This window comes from Neopsephotus bourkii, unplaced genomic scaffold (assembly GCF_033783945.1).
Source record: "Neopsephotus bourkii isolate Nb327-2 ecotype Australia unplaced genomic scaffold, CSIRO-AGI_Nbou_v1 NB_1825, whole genome shotgun sequence".
NCBI classification, from domain to species: domain Eukaryota; kingdom Metazoa; phylum Chordata; class Aves; order Psittaciformes; family Psittacidae; genus Neopsephotus; species Neopsephotus bourkii.
The window spans coordinates 10,380,126-10,402,433 of record NW_026902298.1 but is presented as its reverse complement, the minus strand read 5'-3'; the positions used below and the strand labels follow the sequence as shown (position 1 = coordinate 10,402,433).

General features: G+C 42.5%; 1 protein-coding gene across 1 annotated transcript in view; it reads left to right on the top strand.

Moving 5' to 3' along the window:
* The window catches only part of CSTPP1 (centriolar satellite-associated tubulin polyglutamylase complex regulator 1), an 85,208-nt gene that overhangs the window by 51,731 nt on the left and 11,169 nt on the right, over positions 1–22,308 (top strand). The window contains exon 4 of the mRNA XM_061343528.1: positions 17,683–17,767. Within this exon, the coding sequence (XP_061199512.1) occupies positions 17,683–17,767 (85 nt within the window). The remainder of the gene's footprint in view (positions 1–17,682; positions 17,768–22,308) is intronic.

Below are 22,308 nucleotides of genomic sequence, written 5' to 3'. Positions count from 1 at the left end.
CAGCTTGCTGAATTTGTCTTGTCTAGCTTTAACTGTGTGCCAAAGAGTGGGAGTCAAAGCAGAAAGATGATGAGTACATTGGCTCAAAGAACATTGACTGAAAATATCCTTCATTGCAGGTATTTCGAGCTTCTTCCTGAACTTTCAATGCAAAAAGTATTATGAATGCTTAACACACAGATATTAAATCATCTGTGGTAGAGCTCCTACCCCTTTCTCAGTTTATGGTGGTTCTGCTTATGTTACAGCCAGTGAAGAAGCTTTTTTCTTTTTAATAACTTTCTGAGGTACATTATAATTTGCTATACATACAGAGGAGAGCTTGACTGAAACCGTGCATGTTTGACCCAAACCATAGACATGGTGATGGTGAAGCTGCTTTGACAAGCAGTTTGAATATTTCTCTGCCCTTCTCAAGCTGTGAAAAAGGCTGTAGGGGAACCAAGAACCTTTGCCAAAACTGTTTAGTCAAATGCCTAAACATATCCTCCAACCACACTGGTAGTGCTGGGGCACAGCAGACTGTGGCTGAGTCAGACTGACAGTGCTTCTAGAACAATTCTGTTTCAGATGTTAAAATCTGCGAGGGATAATGAAAACACCTCTGCAAGTACATTAGAATAACAGAGCAAAGCACACTCCTGCAGACAGGCAGGAGACTAACATTAATCAAGGTGTTCACCTGTATTTTGTATTGAAGCTTCCCAAAACAAACAAAACCACTGCAAACATCAATCAAGCTACTGCCAGTGGTTCCTTCATCTTGACAGTACCAGCTCAATTGAGGTTTGGTTAGCCTGAGGATTCTTACTCTTTACTAAGTAATGCTATCTCTTGCATTCATCTTCTGAGCATATCCACTTGTATTAAAGTGCCTTCGTGTGGCAATACTTGAAAGCCTTCTTCAGAATTCATTGTGCCCGATGTTTTGACTGAGCAATTTATATTAAAACCATTTCTGCTTCCCTTGCCTGCTCTCTCCCTTCCCTGTTCTCCCCCCTCCTTTTTCCTGAGTAACTGTAGGGTGAGAAAAGAAGCAGTTTTGCATTTCAGTACACTTAATGTAGCCAAGAGGTTTGTTCATTGCCGCTTTGTACTTTCAGGCAAACGAGAAAATTTAGATTAATAGGTTGTTTATTCTTCTGCATGTTCCTCAAATCAAAGGCTCTGGATTGCATTATTAAAGGAGTTTTGTGGGGCAGGCTTGGAACTGTCCTCACTGAGCTGTACATGAAGAAAAACGATTGCTTTTCATCCCCCACTCATTATGCAGACTGGCACAGGAACGCTGTTAAATGTGGTATCATGTACTATCACTTAAAGACCTTCCTTCTGTACAGCTGATGTCGGGCTCCAATTTCACAGGATGATCTGTCTTGGAACAGACAAGGAAAACCCTAGAAATAGAAACACATAAGCCCTTACAGATTAAAAATTTAAATATTAACCAGTTTAATGAAGAGAGGTTTTGTTTAGAACACTAGAGACTGCTTTGCAGCGCTCTCAGATCTCTTCACTGGGGATTCTGTTCATTTGTTTCTCATCCGCTCAGTTAGCAATAATGCACAATTAGGCTTTCAGTCATAATCTGCCCAAATTAAGGAGGAAAACATTCAACATGATTTCGCAACCAGGCCCGTAACTGAAGGATCTAGCTAGTGCTGCATTGCTGACTCAATGTATGACTCTGTCCTATGTCTATTCTGCACTGAAGGGGCAATAGCATATCTCAGGGCCTCTGATTTATTAGATACCTTAATTCCCTTGGCATTCTGTGACAGAAGAGTCTCTCTTGACCCAAGGCCTTCTGCTTTGAAACTGAAAAGTCTGAGGGATGCAATTTAAGCGAACAGGACGAGATTGTACCTGTCTTATGTAAATAAGAGGAAGTAAGTTGCTTTGCCTTATAGGTTCTACTTCAGCTCTAGCTAACGTTAAGAGCAAGAAAGGCAAAGCTGCACATTCAGCACTGCAATTCCACATAAGAAATTGGAAGACCTCTGTCATGTGTCACATACCAGGAGCACTGGATGCACAGTGGGAATTAGCACTGCCACAGTTACCAGGCTGGACAAACCATTGAACTTCCTTTGTGTGATAGTTGTTACTCTTCAGCCTCAGACCTGATGCAGGATGGAACAATTTCTGATAAGGTACACTATCATCTTCCACCTGGGAATCATGCAGAGTTCCTGCATCCACTTCCACATTTCACTTCTCTTAGTTTGCCTCTGTATCACAGATCACTGGGCTTTCCCTGAGAAGAAACTGTCCTCTTTCTCTAAGTGATCTTAACCTCTTTTGGGGAAATGAGAGTGCTGGTCCTTTGGGGTTTAGGGTTTTGTTTGTTTGTTTGTTTTCGATCTCTGTATAGGGAAGTAGTAGTATCTTTTCTACCTGAAACATGCAAGTCTTGTAACTTGTCTTGCTGTCCCAGATTTGTGGGGATAGTATCATGTTTGTTTGGTCTGTTTGTAACTGTTCAGTTCTCTAGATTGTTCATTCGTGCCATGTTTTCTATTCCCATTAATGCTTGCAGGCCAAAAAAGGATTATAGGTCTCCGTTTATAGTGTTACATATCAACTTTAACCTATTCTAAAGTGCCACAAACATGAATCATTAGACCACTGTATTCTTCTCCTGTATTCCCAAGCAGGGGAGGAATTGTGACTGAATTCCTGACTTCCTATGTGCTTTTATCTTTCTGCTTAATAATTCTAGATACTATTTCACCTGCTTTAATTTCACCCCTGTGTTCAGGAATTGTTTTCCTTCTATCTTTTGGCCATTTTAAGTCAAACATGGCCATTTGCGGATACATCATTATCATTAAATACTAATGTTGGTTTTGTTGCTCAGCTTGTTTAAATTTTGTATTCACACTTCGAAAAATTGAAATACTGGAAAGATGAGTAATAAATTATGCTTCTTTTATAGAGCACAAGTTTTATTTCGTCAAAACTACTCTGCCCTTATTCCTGTTTAGCATCTAAAAGCACGTTATTGCAGCCACAAACTTCACTCCTGCATCTCCACATAGTCCTGCTAACCAGAGACTTGTAGCAGTTGTATGGTTTTCTTTTGGTTTCCTAATAGGTATAATAGAAAGTATTTTCATTGCTTCCTTTTAACACATGGAATAGTTAACATTCTTACTCAGACATTGAAATTCGAACCTAATCTGTCTAGCACTGAAAAGCTTTCAAATGTACACTGTTTTCATGGAAAGACTTTAGTCATAGAGACAGCAGTTCAAAAAGCAAAGGAAATCTGAAGAAAAGCTCATTAGATCCCCGGATAATTCACTGATTTGTTACTTCAGACATTAACTGCAAAGCAAGTAATGATGCTCTTCCTTGAGCTGTGGCAGTGGGTGCAGAACTCTGTGTCCTTCATTCAGCAAAAGTCTGTTCTGGTCACAGCTGTGTATACAAAGCTGCAAGTGAAAATGAGATGTACACATAAAGGCTCTCAGTCTATTTCCCTTTGCAGCACTCATCTGTTTGCTCTTTACCAAACCCCAGAAAACATCCTCCTAAAAGGAAAGAGCAAAAGTAAATAGTGAGATTTGTTTTCTCCCTTGATAAACATGTCATGCAAAGTGACTTTCCAAACACATCCCATTATTGGAGATAATTTGGAAACCTTGAACTTGAACATTGTTGCCCACCAGCATAGATCCTCAAGGCCCCTATTCTACCTGTCAGAGTTTCCAATTCCAGGAGCTGGTAAGTGAAGTCTTGTTTTGGCACGTAGACCCAGGTTTTCAAGTCCAGAGAGTCACTTCTGTGTTTCTCTAATAAGTGAGGAGCTATTTCTTATAATTTGTATTTTCTGGTGAACATAAAATCATAGAATGGTTTGGATTGGAAAGGACCTTTAGATCATGCAGTTCCAACCCCCTGCCATGGACAGGGACACCTTCCACTAGAGGAGGTTGTTCCAAGCCCTGTCCAACCTGGCCTTGAACACCACCAGGGGTGGAGCAGTCACAGCTTCTTTGGACAACCCATTCCAGTGCCTCACCACCCTCACAGTAAAGAATTTATTCCTTATATCTAACCTGAACTTCCCCTGTTGAACTTTGAACCCATCACCCCTTGTCCTATCACTACAGTCCCTAATGAAGAGTCCCTCCCCAGCATCCCTGTAGGCCCCCTTCATATACTGGAAGGCTGCTATGAGGTCTCCACGCAGCCTTCTCTTCTCCAGGCTGAACAGCCCCAACTTTCTCAGCCTGTCTTCATTCAGGAGGTGCTCCAGTCCCCTGATCATCTTCATGGCCTCTTCTGGGCTTGCTCCAATAGCTCCATCTCCTTATTATCTTGAGGACACCAGAACTGTACACAGTGCTCCAAGCGAAGTATTTGAACTTTTTTTGGAGGTGGGATGTTTTCTGCTTTCCTTTGGGATCCCCTATATGTTAATAATTTAATTTTGAATCTCTTAAGAGCTAGAACTACTAGTGTCAGAGCCCTTCATACTGCATGTAGGTGGGGACTTGAAACAGCAAAGCCTGAAACAGATCCAGACAGGAGATAATTCATGTGAAAGACAAATGCAAGGGTGGATGTTACCTTTAAACATGGTGTGGAAGTGGGAGGAATATGAATTAATACATTTATATATTATCCCTCCTTTTAGCATCCATTTCACATAGAGTACTAGTAAAATGCAGCTACATCTGATATAGTGAATTTAGGTACAGTTCTTCTGCCAGAAACACCAGGAAGCAATTTTTTTCCCAACAGGGCAGCATTAAGAAACGTTTATAATTGCATGGAGCAAATAGGACCCCAGCTTTTAAGCTCTGCTTTGAAAGATCCAGCACATTTCCTTTGAGTCAAGAGCATATGCTGAAATCCATTACATTTAAGTACTCCTTCAAGCTATATTGCTGTATGATTTGCACCATCTGAGTTTCAGACTTGCTCCGTAAGTCTCAATATCGAATGGGGAAAGAAGGGCAAATGTTGCAGCAAATAAAAGGAACATGTGTTTTGTAAGCCTTCAATGGCTGGAGATGCTTAAAGAGCAGCTTTCATCTTGACTCCCACTCTGAGGATTTATCATACTTACATTTCCATGATGGGTTTTTTTTGCTGAACAGTCAGGATATTGTTGCATAGGAGACGAAGAAATGTAAGTGAAACCACAAAGAGTACAGTTGTGTTAGAACAATGTCACCGAGGCCCCAGCTGCTGGTAGAGGTTAATGCAGAGTTACTATGGATGGCCCGTCTTACTGTTGTCAGTGACTGGGTTAGGCAGCAGTAACTCTATTTGGGGTTTTAGGATTCCTGCCATTCTTTATTCCAAGTAAGGGCCGTCCTACATCCTTTAGAGGTTATGTTTTGTTTCTTCTTTGCATCATCTTCTCAGTAGCCTACATCACAGCAGCAATCCATCCACAGAACACTGATCGTGCTTCCTTGATGAGAAATCACTTGCATATCATATCTGGTCAAAATCATTTGCTCACCACGCTATCACCCCCCCACTATCCAGGTAAGTGATATTCCCTTTTATTGCTCTGCCATAAAGATCCTTACAAAGGTCCTGCAGGGCATGACCTTCTTGTAATGCTGAAAAAGATTAAACAACTGAACTCCATCTAGTTCCACTTCCCGCAAGCCAGGATTACAGTATGGATTCATCTCTACCTTTGTCCTCCAGTAGATGGCCTTTCTTTCCCCCTCTAGAAAGCCCTGTGTAGCAACAAGAAAGTGTTCTTTTTCTTTCCGCAACAAGAGTTGCTCTTTTGTCTTGTTTCTTACACTTCCCTGATTACCATAATATATGCATACCATCAGTGTTAGGGCATAATGCTGCAGGATTTAGGCCATTCGCCTGATATTTCCTCCAGCAAAATATGTTTAACTTGTAGTTCATGGTAGATGGCCCATGGAAGTGTATTTAGCTGTAAAACAGGTGGCATTTTCAGTTAAAGTTTTACAGAGATGCATGATGTTCATGAGAAACTTCAAGGATTAATGGACATCTGGATTGCTTAGAACTTGCTGGGTGGAAGCTTAAAGAATGTAAACCAAAAAGAATAGTTTCATTATTTAGAAATTAACATCTGTATTAAATTCGTATTAAACATCTATTTCTCCATGTGAGATACAGAGAAAATGAACTTACTTCTTTCTTTCTCAGTCTTTTAAAGACTTCTTTTTTAGAGCACACAGCTGACTGGGGTATTGCAAGAGTTAAAATCAAGAGTTATAGAACCTTAGCCAAAAGCATACCCTTAAAAAGGGGTAGTTGGATGCCTTGTTTCAGGTTTCTCTGAGTGCATTCATTCTGTTCTCCATTCAAACCAGTTCTGTAGTGGTGGTCATTTATAATCATTAATCTAGCTCATTGATATTATAATGGGCTCCAAACATTCTCTGTGGAGCTTACATGCTCCACTGCATTTCCTTCTAAATAACTAATGATGACTTCTTCAGTCTTGTCATTAACCAGATTACCTTCCTCCAGCCTGTTCTCTCATTGATTTTGTTTGGTTTGAGGTTCATTTGCTTCTGAAGTTTTTACACTTAAAAAAGAGACTCAGTATCGGTGTGTTTGAGAGCATTTTACAGGAGTGAACAACACTGCCCAAGCAGAGGTCCAGATGCTGCAATACTTATGAATAGAGGCTTTACGTGTTGACTCGGAAGCTCCTGAAAACAATGTCCTTTCCTTTCAGACTGGCTTGGGTTTTCGGCATTCTAATTTGTGAAAGAAAACTGGAGAAAACTGGCCAACAGCCTGGGTGCTTGGGATTGTACTTCAGAGCCTGTATATAAACCTATATAGAGCTACACTGTGCAGTAAAGTCAAAGAACGGCTAGGACTGTGAATGGGTTTCAGTTCTTGGAAGACTCGTGTAGTCAGGTGGTCACATTGTTCCAGGTGACACAAGTGCCACAGGGAAAGGTGTTCTTTGTGGATCACAACCAGCTTCTTGGGTTTCAACCCCAGTAAGTTGACTACTTTGCGTCATTGCATTCTGGTGTCACTTTTGGTGGCATGTGGGATTCTCCCCTCTTCACAAGTCTGAGCTTGTCTCTTTCATGGCTAGGCTCATGATGGACATGTTTCAGAGAAGTGTCTGAGTGCCTGTTGTGATGACAGCAGTTGGTGAAGGTGGTAAAGTTAACTTTGCAGTGGGTTATTTAAAAGCCAATGTGGAGCAGGGACAGGGGGAGACACACAGGGCTATCCTTGACTATGACCTAAATGATGCTGAAATGTTTCATCTCTCTTCCATGGGTTGTTTGTAGCAACTGCACAGTTCCTTAAAAGCCTCTTCCTAACCAATGGTTAAAAGTCAAAAGTCCAGGGTGTTTTCATTTCATTCATTGTTCTGAGAAAACGGATGACTGAAAAAGTTCACTTCATGCTTTTCCATGCCACGTTGAAGCCTGAAACACTTGGGAGATTCAAGTTATTTGGAAATACCTGATTGTACTGGAACTGGTTCACTGCAACCTTTCATTGGTGTTCCCTGGAAAGGTCAGGCTAGAAAGAAACTGAAAGTAAAGGAGATCTTGGATCTGAGATTGCTACAGCAACCTACAGCATTTCCATAGTTCATTGTATGTCCTCCTTAACCTCCTTTTCTTTTTAGGCCAATGTCACTGCTTCTCCTCCCTGACCCTGTGAGCATGACAGAGATGAGCTGTCTGCCAGCCAACTGTATTTCCTGGGGCTCTCAAAGCAGAAAGAAAATACCATACAGTAACTGAAGACGGTGTGCCTCTCCCTGGCCACAGTCCCATTATTGTCACTAGACCTAGTACGTGTCTGAAGGAGGAGGAGTTGTAAGGTCCTGTATTGCATGAGATGCAGCTGCATACCACCTGCCCATTTACTCTGCCCATCTCGTGATGTGTAGCTATGAATTCTTTAGTTGTTTTGAAGATCTTAAGCTTAATGACAACTTGTTTTCTTGACTAGAGGCTGAGCCACATCTTGTCTAAAGATTATTGCTGCTGTTTGAGAGCTTGGGGAAATGTTGATGGTCCCCTCCAGTGAAGTGTTGCCGGCATTCCTGTACTTCACTCTGAAATTGCTGTGGGTCCCGTTTCAAGTGGTTGAGCAGTCTGCCCCCCAGATGGCCAGAACTCCAACAGGAATGTTTGCTCCTTATTGTTTACAACACCAATTAGTTCTGACACTGGATTTATTATTTTCTCAATGAGTGACTCAAAACTCAGTGAGGAAAAATCAAGCGTCGAACAAGATAAAAGCAGGCTAAATTCATTAGTTTACCTATTGCTTGGAAGATCTGCTAGTTACATCTTCAGTGACATTATAGTGAAAGGAAAAAATCATTTCACAAAGGACGTCAAATGTCACAGCACTTCAGTTATAAATTACTCTCACTCTGAAATGGTGCAGTATTTCTAGTTTTCTAGTCTATCTGTCTTAAGAGCCAGTCTGGTGTTGGTTTGGGTTTGCTATGCCTGTATTTGGTAGATTAAAGTACCTCTTACTATCTAATGTCATTTCCTTGTAACTACCTACAGACTAAGTTTTACCAGGGGTGATCTCTGCTATTCCACAGGCTTGTAGTTACCCAAGAACATACAGCGTGTTTATAACCACACTTCAGATGCTAGGACATTCTTAACATTTCTTGCATGGCTTTTTAATGCCCCTGAAACATGAGGGGAAGCCATACATTTTCATACTGTAGTCCACAAAACTAGGCGCTTTGTTTGCTTCAGGCCTGTGTGCTTTGAAGAAGGCTAAATGTCCTTTTGGATCATACTCAATGAGCTGAGCATATCTTTGGGATTATATGTGCTTCAGAATATGCACAAGGTTATTGTTGTGAGCATTAAAGAAAACTGCATGAGGAAAACGGGTTGTCCGTGTAGGAAACAAAGTTTAAGCCACTATTTGGTTGCTGTAGTCAATAATATACTGGAAAATTGAAACCAGGCTCTTTTGTTTGTCATCTTCTACCTTCTTTTTGTACTTCTGGAAATACTGACAGAGGTTGTGGCTGCTTCTCCTTTCTTACTGTTCTTGCACTTAAGGATCTCTGAATTCTTTAAGCTCTAACTTCAAAGTCCCATTCTATAGTTAAAACAAGATCTTAAAGAGTTAACATTGTCTTTAGTGTTGCATCAGGTATAGCATTAAGGTTCCCAGAGTAGGTGGAAAGTTCAGATTTGAGTTGCGTTTCAGGCTGTGTGTGGATTCAGGAATCCCACACTGCATCCGTTAAACTCTTCCACTACTGGAATGTTTTCTTTACAACCATGAGAGCTGAGCACTTCTTTTTATGTTGCTAATGAAAGTTTAAATTGTTCAGTTTGTGGATGTGCCATGCTAGCCACATAAGCATGCCAGATGATAGCCTTGGACTGTGCCTTTGGCACAGCTCATCCTGCCCTGAGTAACATTCACTCAAAGCTGAAGTAATGCTGCCACATGAAACGTTTGATACTGAAAGGATAATTATGGGGAATTTGAAAGGGACTAGAGAATGATTAAAGTTTATATAAACAGCAAGATTCTGGATTTTGGAGATAGAATTGGAGCAGTTCTGTATAAATTCTTTTTTTGTTGTTTTTGTTAATCTAAGTGAGTGCTTTATTGATAAAAGGGCTCAGGATCAAAGGGCAGAAAAACACATCAACTAGAGGGTTTTCTGTGGATCTGCTCAGCCTGGAGAAGAAAAGGCTCAGGGGGGATCTGATCAAGGTACATAAGTATCTGCAGGGAGGGTGTCAAGAGGATGGGGTCAGACTCTTCTTGGTGGTGACAGGCAGTAAGACAAGAGGCAATGGACATAAACTAAACCATGGAAGCTCCACCTCAACAGGATGAAGAACTTCTTTATTGTGAGGGTGACTGTGCATTGGAATAGGGCACAAACCTAAGTACGTGCTCTAGGTGACCCTGCTTGAGCAGGGAGGTTGGATGACCTGTGGTGGTCCCTTCCACCTCCAACCATTCTGTGATTTTATGCTGTAGAAACCCTTCAGCTCACTTAAAATACAATGCTGCTGGAGCTTTGCCCACAACAACCCCACTTTTCAGTGAATTTACCATTCATACAAGCTGTCCAGATTCCCTCCAACAAGTGAGTTCAGTCTTCACATCAGCAGAATCTTTTGCTTTTTACCTGAGTGCCTCAAAACTGGCTTTCTGCTCAACCGCAGTGCTAATCCCCTTTAACTGTTCTCTCCTGCAGCACTCCCCCAACAGATCTTTTTAGGTCAGTCTGCTTAGCTCTCCACTATATTTGTCTTGAGTCTGACATAGGTTGAGCCAGGCAAATCTCATAAATCTCTGTCACTCTTTGCTTTTTCACATCATAATCTGGGTCTTTCTACCTGTTGTGAACAAGAGTCACCTATCTAAGCCTCCTGTTTGCAGCCATGCTCCTTTTGTAGGGTTCAAAACATCTTGTTTGTGAAGATTCCTTACCTGCAGCAGCAACCTTACTTTCGGCAGGATTTTGCTAGCGCTCCTGTAGGACAGGAGAGGCAATCCAGGGTGCAGGTACCCTCCTGGAAGACAACCCCACACACAGAGCCAAACTCAGCACGCTGCATTCTTCAGTTACCTCTCTGCTTTTGCTGTTGTGTTACGCATAAAGTTTAATGGATTCCTTCCCTGAGGACGCCCTGGGATCCCTTCTGGGAGGACCTAAGTGGTATCAGTGGAAAGAGTAACTGGGGTTTGTGAATAACCTGGTGTTACCTGCATGCTTGGGATAGTAAGGATGCCAAAAGTTCTGTCTTAAGAGTGTGTCTGATAACAGGGTGCTCACAAACCACCTTAGCTGGTATGGTGCAAGTACAGCCAGTAAAGCTGAACCTGCTTTTCATTAGGAGGATCATTAATCCTGTGGCAATGTCTTGCATACATCCTGGACTTTAAGGATTAAAACGTTTTAAGTGGGGAATTACCTGAGCCTGTCTAATAGTTTCTCTCTGCTGCTTCTCTCCTCCACCTGGCCGTGCTCTGCCACAGCTGGCTTTGCATGAGCTTTCATCAGGTATTCCTGAGAGTCAGCCCCATTCACTAGCCCAGGGAAAAAGCTGAATTTTCCCAGCAAGGGGCGTGCTGAGTGCAAGGAGTAATAGGACCACATGGCCAGCAGCAAGTGAAGGCGGAAGGAAGGAAAGAAGAGAGAGGGGTGAGACCTGCCCCGTTCAGCAAAGTAAGGTTTTAGATTGGCCTCGCTGCTTGTTGAGCTTCACCATCAGGAAGGCAGAGCTAATGCATCCACTTATTAAAACTAAGAAATGGGGGGTTTTGTGTCTAATGAGATTAAACCAGATGTTGGTACAAAGCCACACAGTCTTTTAAAGCTACCTATGCCTGGGACTGTGTAAAGAACAGATTCCTATGCTGATCCATGATTTGACCATTACCCTCTTTAAACTATTCACTGGAAAACCTTCTTTAGTTGCTATTTAGCTGACCTGGCAGGAACCTTTGCCTTCTAGTGCATTTCCCTGTTGCTTTGAAGTAACAGGTGGGTCTCTCTCAGTTTCCTTCTGACTTTCCTATGCTCTAAGGACTATTTTCTAATGATTGTGGGAGCTTCAAGAGCAGGATGAATCCTGCTGCACACATCTCTGTGAACACACACAACGTAAGGAAAAGTGTGTCAGTGCTTATTCTGTATTGTTTAGTTTAGCTTTATGTAACCTTCCATCTCAAATTGTGGGGATAATCATGGGAGCTGTTGATTTGCTTGAAAAATAAGGAAAATCAGTTGTTAAAATTAGACAGATGCACATTCTGGATCTGGTTCCTGCTTATTTTATGTCTCTTCTTCTCAGTGAAGAAAGAGAATTTGTCGAAGAATAAGCCCTTAAATGCTTTTATTTTGTTGGAAATTCATATCTAAGCAATCATTTCGCAACTAACAGCAACAGATCTTTTCATAATAGCTCATAAAATGCAAAATTTTATGAATTATTCATTGAAAAGGAAGACTTTTTATTTTTTTAGACTAGAAAGTGTTCTGAGGAAGAAATGGGGGTTTTGTGCAGCTGTATGTCACTAGGTAGGTCCTACACATGGATTAATTTTCCTAGAAGTCCTGGCTTTCTGGTTGTTATTAGCACTAGGTATATGGAGGAAATTAGGCTATAGGTATCTGGGGAACAAGCCATGTGCAGACCACGGGCTCTTAGCCAGATGTGGGTTGTGAAGCTGCAGTAGTATCAAAGCTCATGTTTGTATTTGGGTTATTTGGTAAAATCCCAGCTCCTATAGATAGCACAAGAACATCCAGACTAATTTTAGGGCTTTTGTTTGATTTTCTTCTTTTCTACAAATTTGCATGAATACAGAGAGAATCCTAAGGATGTGATACTTACTTATACCAGAAACATTAAAACCTAAAGGCCAGGAAAGACTCTCCCAACACTTAGAAGAAATAGTTGTTATTTATTGGTCTGTTCTCTGTTATATTTCCAAGAGACTGATTTACAGCTCGATGGCTTTATGGCTCTTGAATGACTTCATGACTGTGGTAGAAAAGCAACCTGTGGAAACTATGTGTCCTACCATAACCCAAAGGGGAAGGCTACATTGCCCAGGGCTCCAGCCTGTTTGGATAGCGATTGTACATAAAAGATGATGGGAATAGGGAACTTTAATGTATATTCATCAGGCAATCTTTGAGTTTCTGGGAAGTGACTAATGTGACTTTTTGGGGCAGATTTCATACACCAAATGCAGTAAATATTTTCCTACTGCTTTGGGCATACTTAAAGCTGTCACAGTGTTGTGACAGCATTGTAGATAGCTACTTCTTGTGCCAAAAGCAGCCTAGCTACAGCAGCAATGACTGCAATTCAGGCTGAGTCCTAAATATTTATTGGCTTCCTGGGTAGATTTTACAGCCTTCACTGAGCTCCAGGCTCCTGTGGCTAGGCTGCTGTCAGGATGAAAGGTAACTAGTGTACAGAAAGCTCAGGTGTGGCTGTGCTTCACTCACAACACTGACAGCAGCATAAACCCATCATTTAACATTCCTTGAGTTTGCATGACTTTGGGTCAGGTGCCATCTGTCAGCCACATAATAAGCCAGAAATGAAGCTGGTAAAAACAGAATGTGTTTTATTACAAGTCAGGAAAATACAAGCAGTTGCCTTCATGTTCCTCAAAGATAAGCCATTTTATCCAGAAAGTGGTGTTTGTTTCCTGTGGACAAGCTTCCTTCTCCACTATGCCTGAAACACGAGGACTAGTTTGCCTCAGGCACTAAAAGACTATAAGCTACTCAACAAACAGTAAGATTTGTAGGGAAGAGTGAGGATTTTGCTAGTGGCACAGTAGCAGCAGCAGAACAGAATGGGCAGGAGTTTGAAGAGCTGTATAGCAAGTATCAAGAATGAACAGTTAAAGTACTTCCTGTAGAACTCTAACCATACCTCTTTTCTTCTTAGTGAACTGCTGTTTTAAAATCACTTTGGAATCTGTTATTAGTTGCTTTGCAGTAGAAGAGCAAAGTGTTATGTTCAACTGTAAATGAACATGGTTAACGTGCAGACCGTAATCTCTCTCCATCCTCCAGCGTGTGGTATAACCAAGTTTGTTCCACTGCGACAGCATGGTGGAGTGCATACAGCTCCCTGCCCTGTGCTGCGGGGTCAGATTTAAACTCTCCGTGATTTGCTTCATTTGTTACTGGAACTTGAGATAACAGTAATTTGTGGTAGCAACCAAAGTAGCAGTTGTGGATTGCAGTTTTCACTCATTCTGACTGGCACCTTCCTCCTTCTCTTTCTTTCTTGATCAGGCAGAGTTGAGCACTATTTACTCAGCTGTGGCCTGGAGACAGGAAGGAGCAATGTGGTCGTGCACCAGAAGTGCCCTTGTTTATTCCAAGCAGCTCTTGGCAGGCAATAGGGTGCATGGGCAAATGCAAATTTTTGCATGGTCTTCACCGACCTTGCAGTGGGGAATAGGAAAACAGTCATCATGGCAAACTGTGGACACCTCCTAAGGTCTGTGGTGAACCCCCTTCCTGTGTAATAGGTACCCATCTGTAGTCTGAGGGACTGATAGGATTTATTGGTCAGGCACCTGGGGCTGAGCTGCGTTATGGCCTAAAAGAGTCTTCAAGGACTAACTGGATGTTTCTCCAGGCAAAAGAAGCAAAGGGCTTCTTCCTTTAGAGAAAAGACTTTTCTGCACCACTTCAGCTTTGTGTGCAGTTCCCATCTAAACAAACCATTTGCTCAAAGAGATTAATTCCACTTGGTTTTGTTTTAACTTCACCCTCCGATCCCTTGGTGACATGGTTTAGTGGTGGTCTTGGCAGTGCTAAGGTAATGGCTGGACTTGATGATCTTAAAGATCTTTTCCAACCTGGCTGATTCCATGATTCCATGTGCTGGCTGGAGAGGGTCTCTGCCACCCTTTGCCAATCTTTTTGAGCAGACTCCTGCTTTTGCTCTATGTTGTTTTGTTGTTATATGATGGAGGAATAGGGATGATGTTTTGACTGGGTGTGAAGAGGGAGGAGAAAAAGACAATGTAAATTATTATAACTTTTAGAAGTATGTTATTTCTAGCAAGGAAGAGCTCTCCATGCCTCAAAAGTAATGCTTGTAGAGGCCATGAACAAAGTGCAACCTTCTCAGGAAACCTCATCATCAAAAAACCCTTAAAGTCTTTCACCTTCAGGGGGAGCGAAGAGGAGACCAAGATTCAGAATTAATGAAAATTGGCTTTGCTGCTGCAAGTGGGCAGATTATCCTCCTGGAGCCTGTCTGTTCTGAATGCATGGGGGATATTTTGTACGCTGCTGGACACCAGACTGTGAAAATCTGAAGGGGATCAAAGCAGAGCAACAGATACGAATGGGATAGGGAAGGAGGGATGTCGAGGGTGCGATACACTTAAAAAGGTTTCACTACAGTTATCAGTTCAATGCATTGGATGAGATGCAATATGAAGAGTTATAATCATCTGCTGACAAATGAAAGGAAAAAATAATGGAAAACAAAGAGGCTTAAGGATGCATAAACAGGAATTTGAACTTAAACAAGAAATGTAAATTGAGTTTTGCATAAAGCTGCCAAATGCTGTGACTCCTTCAGACCAACATGTAGATTCCTTAGGCAAAGATCGGAGCTTTAATTCCCAGCATTATTCACAGCTACATTTAGAAATCCTTGAAGAGTAGTGGTAAGAGGTCCATGCTGTTGTCCTCTTCAGTTATGAGAAAGTGCCTGTTTCAAAAGAGCCTTTTTATGCCAAACTTCTCTGTTTTCCTGTAACCTATTTCCTATAATGAGCCTGTTGAATGTGGTTTTATAAAACTTGCATGTACCTTACATAGAAAGGTACCAAGAGTTTTCTTAGCTGATGGCCCAAATCTCTATTGCTATAAATGACTGTTGATCTAACAAAATAACACAGAAGAAAAATTTCTTCTATAGTGCCACAAAAGAGAAACAGTGAGCTGAAAATTCAGTTAAAAATGTGCCTCTTCCTGCTCCTCATAACTGGGACTTTTTTAATAATAACCTATTGCAGTTTTACATAACATTTGGTGATACTTTCCTTGATGACATTCAAGGAACTGATTAGCTTACACTGCAGGAGGAAACCCCACTGTTCCACTGGATACCATCACTGAGCCTCAGATACCCACTGACTGAAGGACCAAAGTACTGTCTGCAATAGAGAGCAACCTCTGATGTGTGTTTTAGTAAGAAATGACAATACAAAGTTACAGTGCCCTCCATGTTCTCCCAGACATCTGTAATTTCAGTGCAGTCGAAGAAATTTAACTCAGCTCAGCATTTAAATACAGGAAGAAGATTGATTCTGATGCATTTATCCCTACAGAAGAATAGGTTGCATAAATCCCTGGTGTAGTTCTGAACAGGCTTGGACTTCCTCGGGTTAGAGCAGAGTTAGCTTTTCCAGACAGAGCAAAATCACCTTTTCTAACCCTAAACCTAAGGTGCTTCATTAGATAGAAGTCCATCCAAAAGCAGTCCAAAGTATAGGAGTCTAGAAAGTGTCTCTAATGGGTGCCGGAGTCTGACAGCAGTGTTATTCAGCTATAGGGTTTCCTGAACTAAAAATAGTCATTCTCGCCTTTCTTTCCTGTGTTTCCCTGGCCAGTAATGTAGGTAAAGGAAAAGTTTGTAACTTGATTTTGGTGACAGTCCTCCTGCACTATTTCTTTAGGCAGCATTGAAAATACTAATGTGGCTGGGTTGGATGCTGCAGTGAAATGTGCCTTTGATACTGCATATCTGCCTCTTGGAACATCAGACAAAGGTTTTCCCTTTCTCTCCCTTTTGCTGGTCTGCCAGGCTGTAAGGTGTTGTGAAGATAAGGATGCTGGGGAGGGACTCTTCATCAGGGACTGTAGTGATGGGATAAGGGGCAATGGGTTTAAACTGAAACAGGGGAAGTTCAGGTTAGATATAAGGAAGAAGTTCTTTACTGTGAGGGTGGTGAGGCACTGGAATGCCTCACCACCCTGTGAATACTCCATCCCTGGTGGTGGTCAAGGCCAGGCTGGGCAGAGCCTTGGGTGACATGGTTTAGTGGAAGGTATCCCTGCCTGTAGCAGGGGGTTGGAACTGAATGATCTTAAGGTCCTTCCCAACCCTAACTGTTCTATGATTCTATCTGGGACAAGGTTGATTGTTTGGATGGGAGCCTAAGGAAGGCCAAGATGTGTGTGTGGCAAAAGAGCTCACACTCTGTACCTCAGTCCTAATGCCTGTGCCCTTTGGATCCCCTTCCTGGCTACTGCTTGGCTCTACTTCAACCCTTGGCTCTTTCTTCCATACTTTGCATTCTTCTGTATATAGAAGTAGTGCAAAATTGCTGCTGTTCTGCTGGTCTTCTGAACTCCAGTCCGCAGCCTTTTGGACCGTGAACATGCAATCATGCAGGGCTTTTTGACATCAGCATGTTTCCATTCTCTTGGGATCCTATAAGCTTTGCTAAGAGTCACCTCTTTTAGACTCCTGCTGAACCACAGAGGCCTTTCTGTACCAGTCTTTCACAAAGTTGCTCTCTAAAAAATGAATCATTTGATTGGTTTCCTTGTGTTTTTTGGATCTTCCTTCTGAGCTTCCTATAACACAGTGACCAGATTTGTACACATTATTCCAAAAGAGACCATCCAGCTGCCTTACCGAATGCCAAAGTAATAACGTCTGTGTTTTATACACTGCAGCCTTCCATACACAACCCAAACCCCTTGTTTGTCTTTGTTACTGCTGCCAGATGTTCTGCGGATGGTTTTCGGGCGGATTGTGGTGAATGACACCATGCCAGTGAATTTCAGCAAATTTAAGCAACTTTGAAATGATTCCTTTTTCCACATGGTTTTATATTCAAGACAAACCAAAGTGTGTTCTCACTTGAAACTGCCCTGGTTTGGTCACCCCTTTTTCACACTGAATCCCTACCTGTTCGCAGTTTCTCTGCTAGAGTCTCTTCAATAGGATTTCCCCTTTATCAGGCCTCTTTCTGATAGTCTTTGCTGGAAACTCCATGTGAAGAGCCCAGCTCTGAGGGGCTATGGAGCAGTTATATTGTCATTAGTACCTAGTCTACTTGAATTGAGAGTAGAAGGGAATATGTGGGGGTTTTTTTCCTAGAGAGGAAGCAAGGGGAGGGAACAGCCTGTAAAAGAATGACAATGTTCTCACCTCTCTTTTCCTGCAGATTTGCTGACAGCACAGGAATACCACTGCTTGCTCCAGCTGCTCTGCCCTGACTTCCCAATGGAACTCACACAGAAAGCAGCAAGGTGGGTCCTCATCCTTTCTTTCAGGCAAGATCTGACTTAAGAACTAAATCTGTGGGTAAAGGTATGGACAGGAGCCTTCAGCTTTCAAGATTTTTGGGGAAAGAGCATGTTTTGAGGTTAAAAACAGGGTGTTTTTCTAGCAGTGGGAAAGAGTGTATGCTTAAAGGTATACAGGAACTGAGATCTCAGTGCAGAATGCTGCTGCTGGCTGTGCATTCAGAAGATGAGTTGCATATAGAAGAATGTTAGCCAATGTGTTCTTAACTGCCATGATTTTAAACTCTATTGCAAATACTGTTTACCAGCTTTAAAATATGTTTCCCTTCACCCCAGCTTCCTCTGCTTGATCACATTGAAAAGGTAGGACCCTCTGAAGGATGGCCAGTGTTTTCAAGTACATTAGTTAAGAATATGGTAGCTAATCTGTTTGAATTTTTAGTTCCATCTAGACAAGGTCTAAAGCAGATAGATGGCTCAGGGCACTGATAGGGTGATATGGAAGTTTTTACTGATAGTGCTTGCTGGTTCCAGTCCAGCCCAGGCAGTTGATTATTAACTATCTGATAGTGAAAATGTAAGAAGTTATATGCATGTGTACAGGTAGGGGGTCAGTTCATATCTCAGTAGGAGTCCATATGCACACACATACATATAATCACAGCAGGGTTACTGAATACATGCTGTCATTCCCAGCCACCTCAGCAGAGGGGTCATGGAAACGTAACTTATTTCAGGGACCCACATAAAACACTTGGAAACAGGATCCAGACATGTGGTCAGGTTATTACTGCTGTTCAGAGCCTAAATAATGAAAAGGTTCTCATTTTCTATTTGTCACTCTGTTCTCTTTCTTTAGCATCAGAGTCCCATGAAATTTATAGTAAGAAAGGCAAGTGAAAAAGGAAAGTGTTATCCATCTGCTAGTACTTCACTTGGCTGATTCTCTGAATTCTTCCCTGGCTCCTATGTGCTGCTGTCCAAACTGAACTGCAGTTAAAGCTGTGTTGGTTCAATTAAAACTAAAAGTTGAGCACTGCTCTTCCCTCTAGCTCATCAGTGAGCCTTTGGGGTACAGTTGCTTGGCCTCTAGTGCCAGACTGAAAAAGAATGCTAACCCTGTAGTAGGGATATATCTGCTGCTTCCTTTCATGGAGGTACACAGGCACCAGTCCCGTGCACTGGCGTGTATTTCATAGGCTTCCAGCTGAGCTGAGCAGGAATTTGTGATGGTGCATGAGACTTCAGCCTATCTACACATGTTCTGATGTTTGTGTCAAGGAATTTAATCCACAGGGCTGTTGTAAACTAGAGGCCCCATTCAGGGGCTTGCTGCACTGTTGTGTGTGTGCTGTAGAGACAGACAAGCTGGCTTTGGGAGCAGGTGTTGGAGGGAAATGAGATCTCTGTCAGAGGCACCCAGGCTCAGGTGGGGATGACCTCACTCCTGCTTTTGGCTGGCTGGAGATTTACTCACACATTGCTATTATTCTGTTACAAGCTAATCTAGCTGAAGAATTGTAATAAAACTTGTTGGTTTCTAAACCATCTTTCCCTTTCCTTGCAACTGTTGCTCACTGTCTTGTCCCTTTTCTGCTCTACACTTCCCATTGTCCTCCTTGGTCTCTGCCAGTTAGAAAGGTGAACTCTGCAGCCTGTCTTCTAGCACCAGTTGACTGCATGACTAAGCATGAATGGCACATGCAGACCCACTGACATTGTTCTTCTCCAGCCTGCAGACTCCCAGTGGTTCAGTTGCTTGGAAAAGGAGTTAAATAAAGTAGCAGCAGGAGTAGCCTCAGCACTGACTGATACAGCAGGACTGTGTCTGAGAAGAGAGCAGTAGTAGTTGTAGTCTCAGTGCGGCATGATTGAGATGATCTCACAGCACAGTGCACTCCTCTCTCATCCAGGAGCTGTTGCTATGCACTGATAACAAACACTGGGAGCAAGATTAGGAATGTCAGAGCAGAAGAACAGAGACTACAACAATACAGGTTTTGTTTGCATGGCACCAGTGCGCTCTGTTTTTCTCTTGCTGGTGCTACACAAATGCAGAAGTCATTCCCCCCCAGAAAAAACCCAGGTTTTCTGTTTCTGTTCTTGGAATTTTTTTCTCTTCAAAGGGTTATAGCCATTAGCAGATTGAAGATCTTAATCTACAGAGATACCTTTGATCTTCAGAGACACCTTTTGGCTTCTGAATCGTGAAACTGCAGAAGGACAGAACATGAAGGGATTTTTCTGGTGTGATGCCATGACTTCAAGATCCGTACCTGAGCCCTGACTTTTCCCTTGTAATAGAAACACAAGGAACTTGCTGCCCACATTGGAGTAGTGAGAGCCGAGTAGTTCACAGCTCCTGTGCTGTTTTATGTGGTATGGGAGCTCACATTGCGCTGATCAGTGCTAATGGAAGTAGGGCTTGCAAGTCTGTAGCCCTGTTACTAAAAGATTGCCTGAGGGTGCAGATCTTGCCCTTTTTGTATGATCTTGCCTATTTTTGCCTCCATGTATCAGTAAACAAACCAATTCCCTGAAGGCTCATTTGAGCCAGTCTGGCCTTAAGACAGATTGTGTCAGTTAGCCTTTAATGGTAGCAGAGAATAGTAAAAGTCCTTTCAACTTGCCTGGTCTAGAGTTTGTCCTGGGGACATCCTGTCTAGTCTGAGATTTTAACTGCAATCAGTAGATCATAAAGTTTCCTCATTGGCACTACAGGAAGGCTTTCCTGCAAGCCAAACTCACTTCAACCCTGGGAGACCACTGTACATCTTAACAGAGTCCTTCAAGTGTAAGCATCTTTCTTCAGGCCTTTCTAAAGCTCCTGCTTGATTTTTATTATCCATTGAATGCCGACTACTAACTTTGTAAATACATCTGTGCCCCTAAGGGCTTGAAGTCTAATTTGGACAAGAAAGAATGAATAAAGAATCCCTTGAAATATCAGCTAACTGATGAACTCTTTTGAGTCACCCTTCTGACTTTCAGGTCCTGCTATCTGGGTCACAGTCCGTGGCTGTAAGGATCCTCTCCTTGCCAGCTATTTCAGGGAAGAGGTGCAGATAGGATGCTCTCCCAGCTTCCCTGACTGCTCACTCAGCTGGCTATGTAGGGAAATAGCCAGCTGCAGTCAATCTCCTCATAAATGATTGTATTGGATTTAAAGACTTCTCAACATTTCCGGAGTGCAGGCTCCTGGGCCAAGTGGAGTCAGTAACCCAGCACCAGAGTGCACCTGCTTCTATTTAGACACTGCTCCGTCACGTATGTGCTGTACAGCCTTCCTTAGAGGCTCCTCGCTGTCTTTAACGGCAAGAAACATCCAGCACATTCTCAGACCTCTGCCTGTTTCATCCTGCTCTCTTTTAAATAAAACACTAGGACTTGGTGCTGCAGAGCACAGCTGTTGACTGTAGCTTTAGATTTAACAAGCAAAATGAGTCGATTGACATGAAGGTGATGTAATATTGTCTGTCTGCATAACAAATAAGTACAAAAACCTCTCCATTCTTGTTCTCCTGCATCTCCAAGATGGAGAAATACACTGGCAAAGGCTTCAGAACTTGTGCTTTCAGGGTATCTGGGAGGCAGACCATCACTTCAAAGGAAGGAGTGCAGCTCATAAGCAATGTGGCCAATCTCATTTCCAGTGCTTAAACAGTGGTTGGAAACACCAGTGGCTGAGTACTATTGCCTGAGAGATGAAGATGCTCTGCCTGCCAGCTTCAAAGCCATTGCCTTGATGTGGCCACTGACAATCTCAGTAACATGCTTATTAGTGAGAATTAAGAACTGAAGCTACTGCTTCTTTAGACAGGAGGAGAGGAGGCTTCTGGAACATAATAAATAAATCAGAAGCACTTTGACATCTTCAAAGGGTTTTGTTTTAAATACTGGCTTTTCTCCTGGGGACCCTCTTAGCCCCAGTCTTTCTTCTTTGAGATAATTAATTCAAGCTGCTCTACATGTTTGATTTTGCCACAGTGAACAGAACTGGTCTGAGTGGCAGGGAAGTCTTGCAAGATCCTGTGACTCTTCTAGGTCAGCCTCCCACACAGCTCCCTGGAGTCTTTTATATGAGACAGAACAGCATTTCCCCAGCAATGTGTTAAGAACATTGATGCTGCAGGAGTTGGACCATGAATTGTGTTTGGGCTGGCGTTCAGAAGGATCTTACTAGATGACCTGTTCTTTGGCTATAATGAACTGTCAGTCCTTGTATGACATGATACGCCAGATGCTGACTGTACAGAGTCAATAGACCTGCACACAGTTGAAAAAACATACAACTGCCTTTAGCATTGTCGGAATATTACGGTTTTTCCCATCAAAGTGAAGTGTTTTCCTTCTGTTTTCCACGCTGTCACTGGTCAGCCCAAGCTTGATTTTTGTGGATTTATAGACTGGTTTGGGTTGGAAGGGACCTTAAAGCTCATCCAGTTCCAGCCCCCTGCCACGGGCAGGGACACCTTCCACTAGAGCAGCTTGCTCCAAGCCCCTGTGTCCAACCTGGCCTTGAACACTGCCAGGGAGGGTGCAGC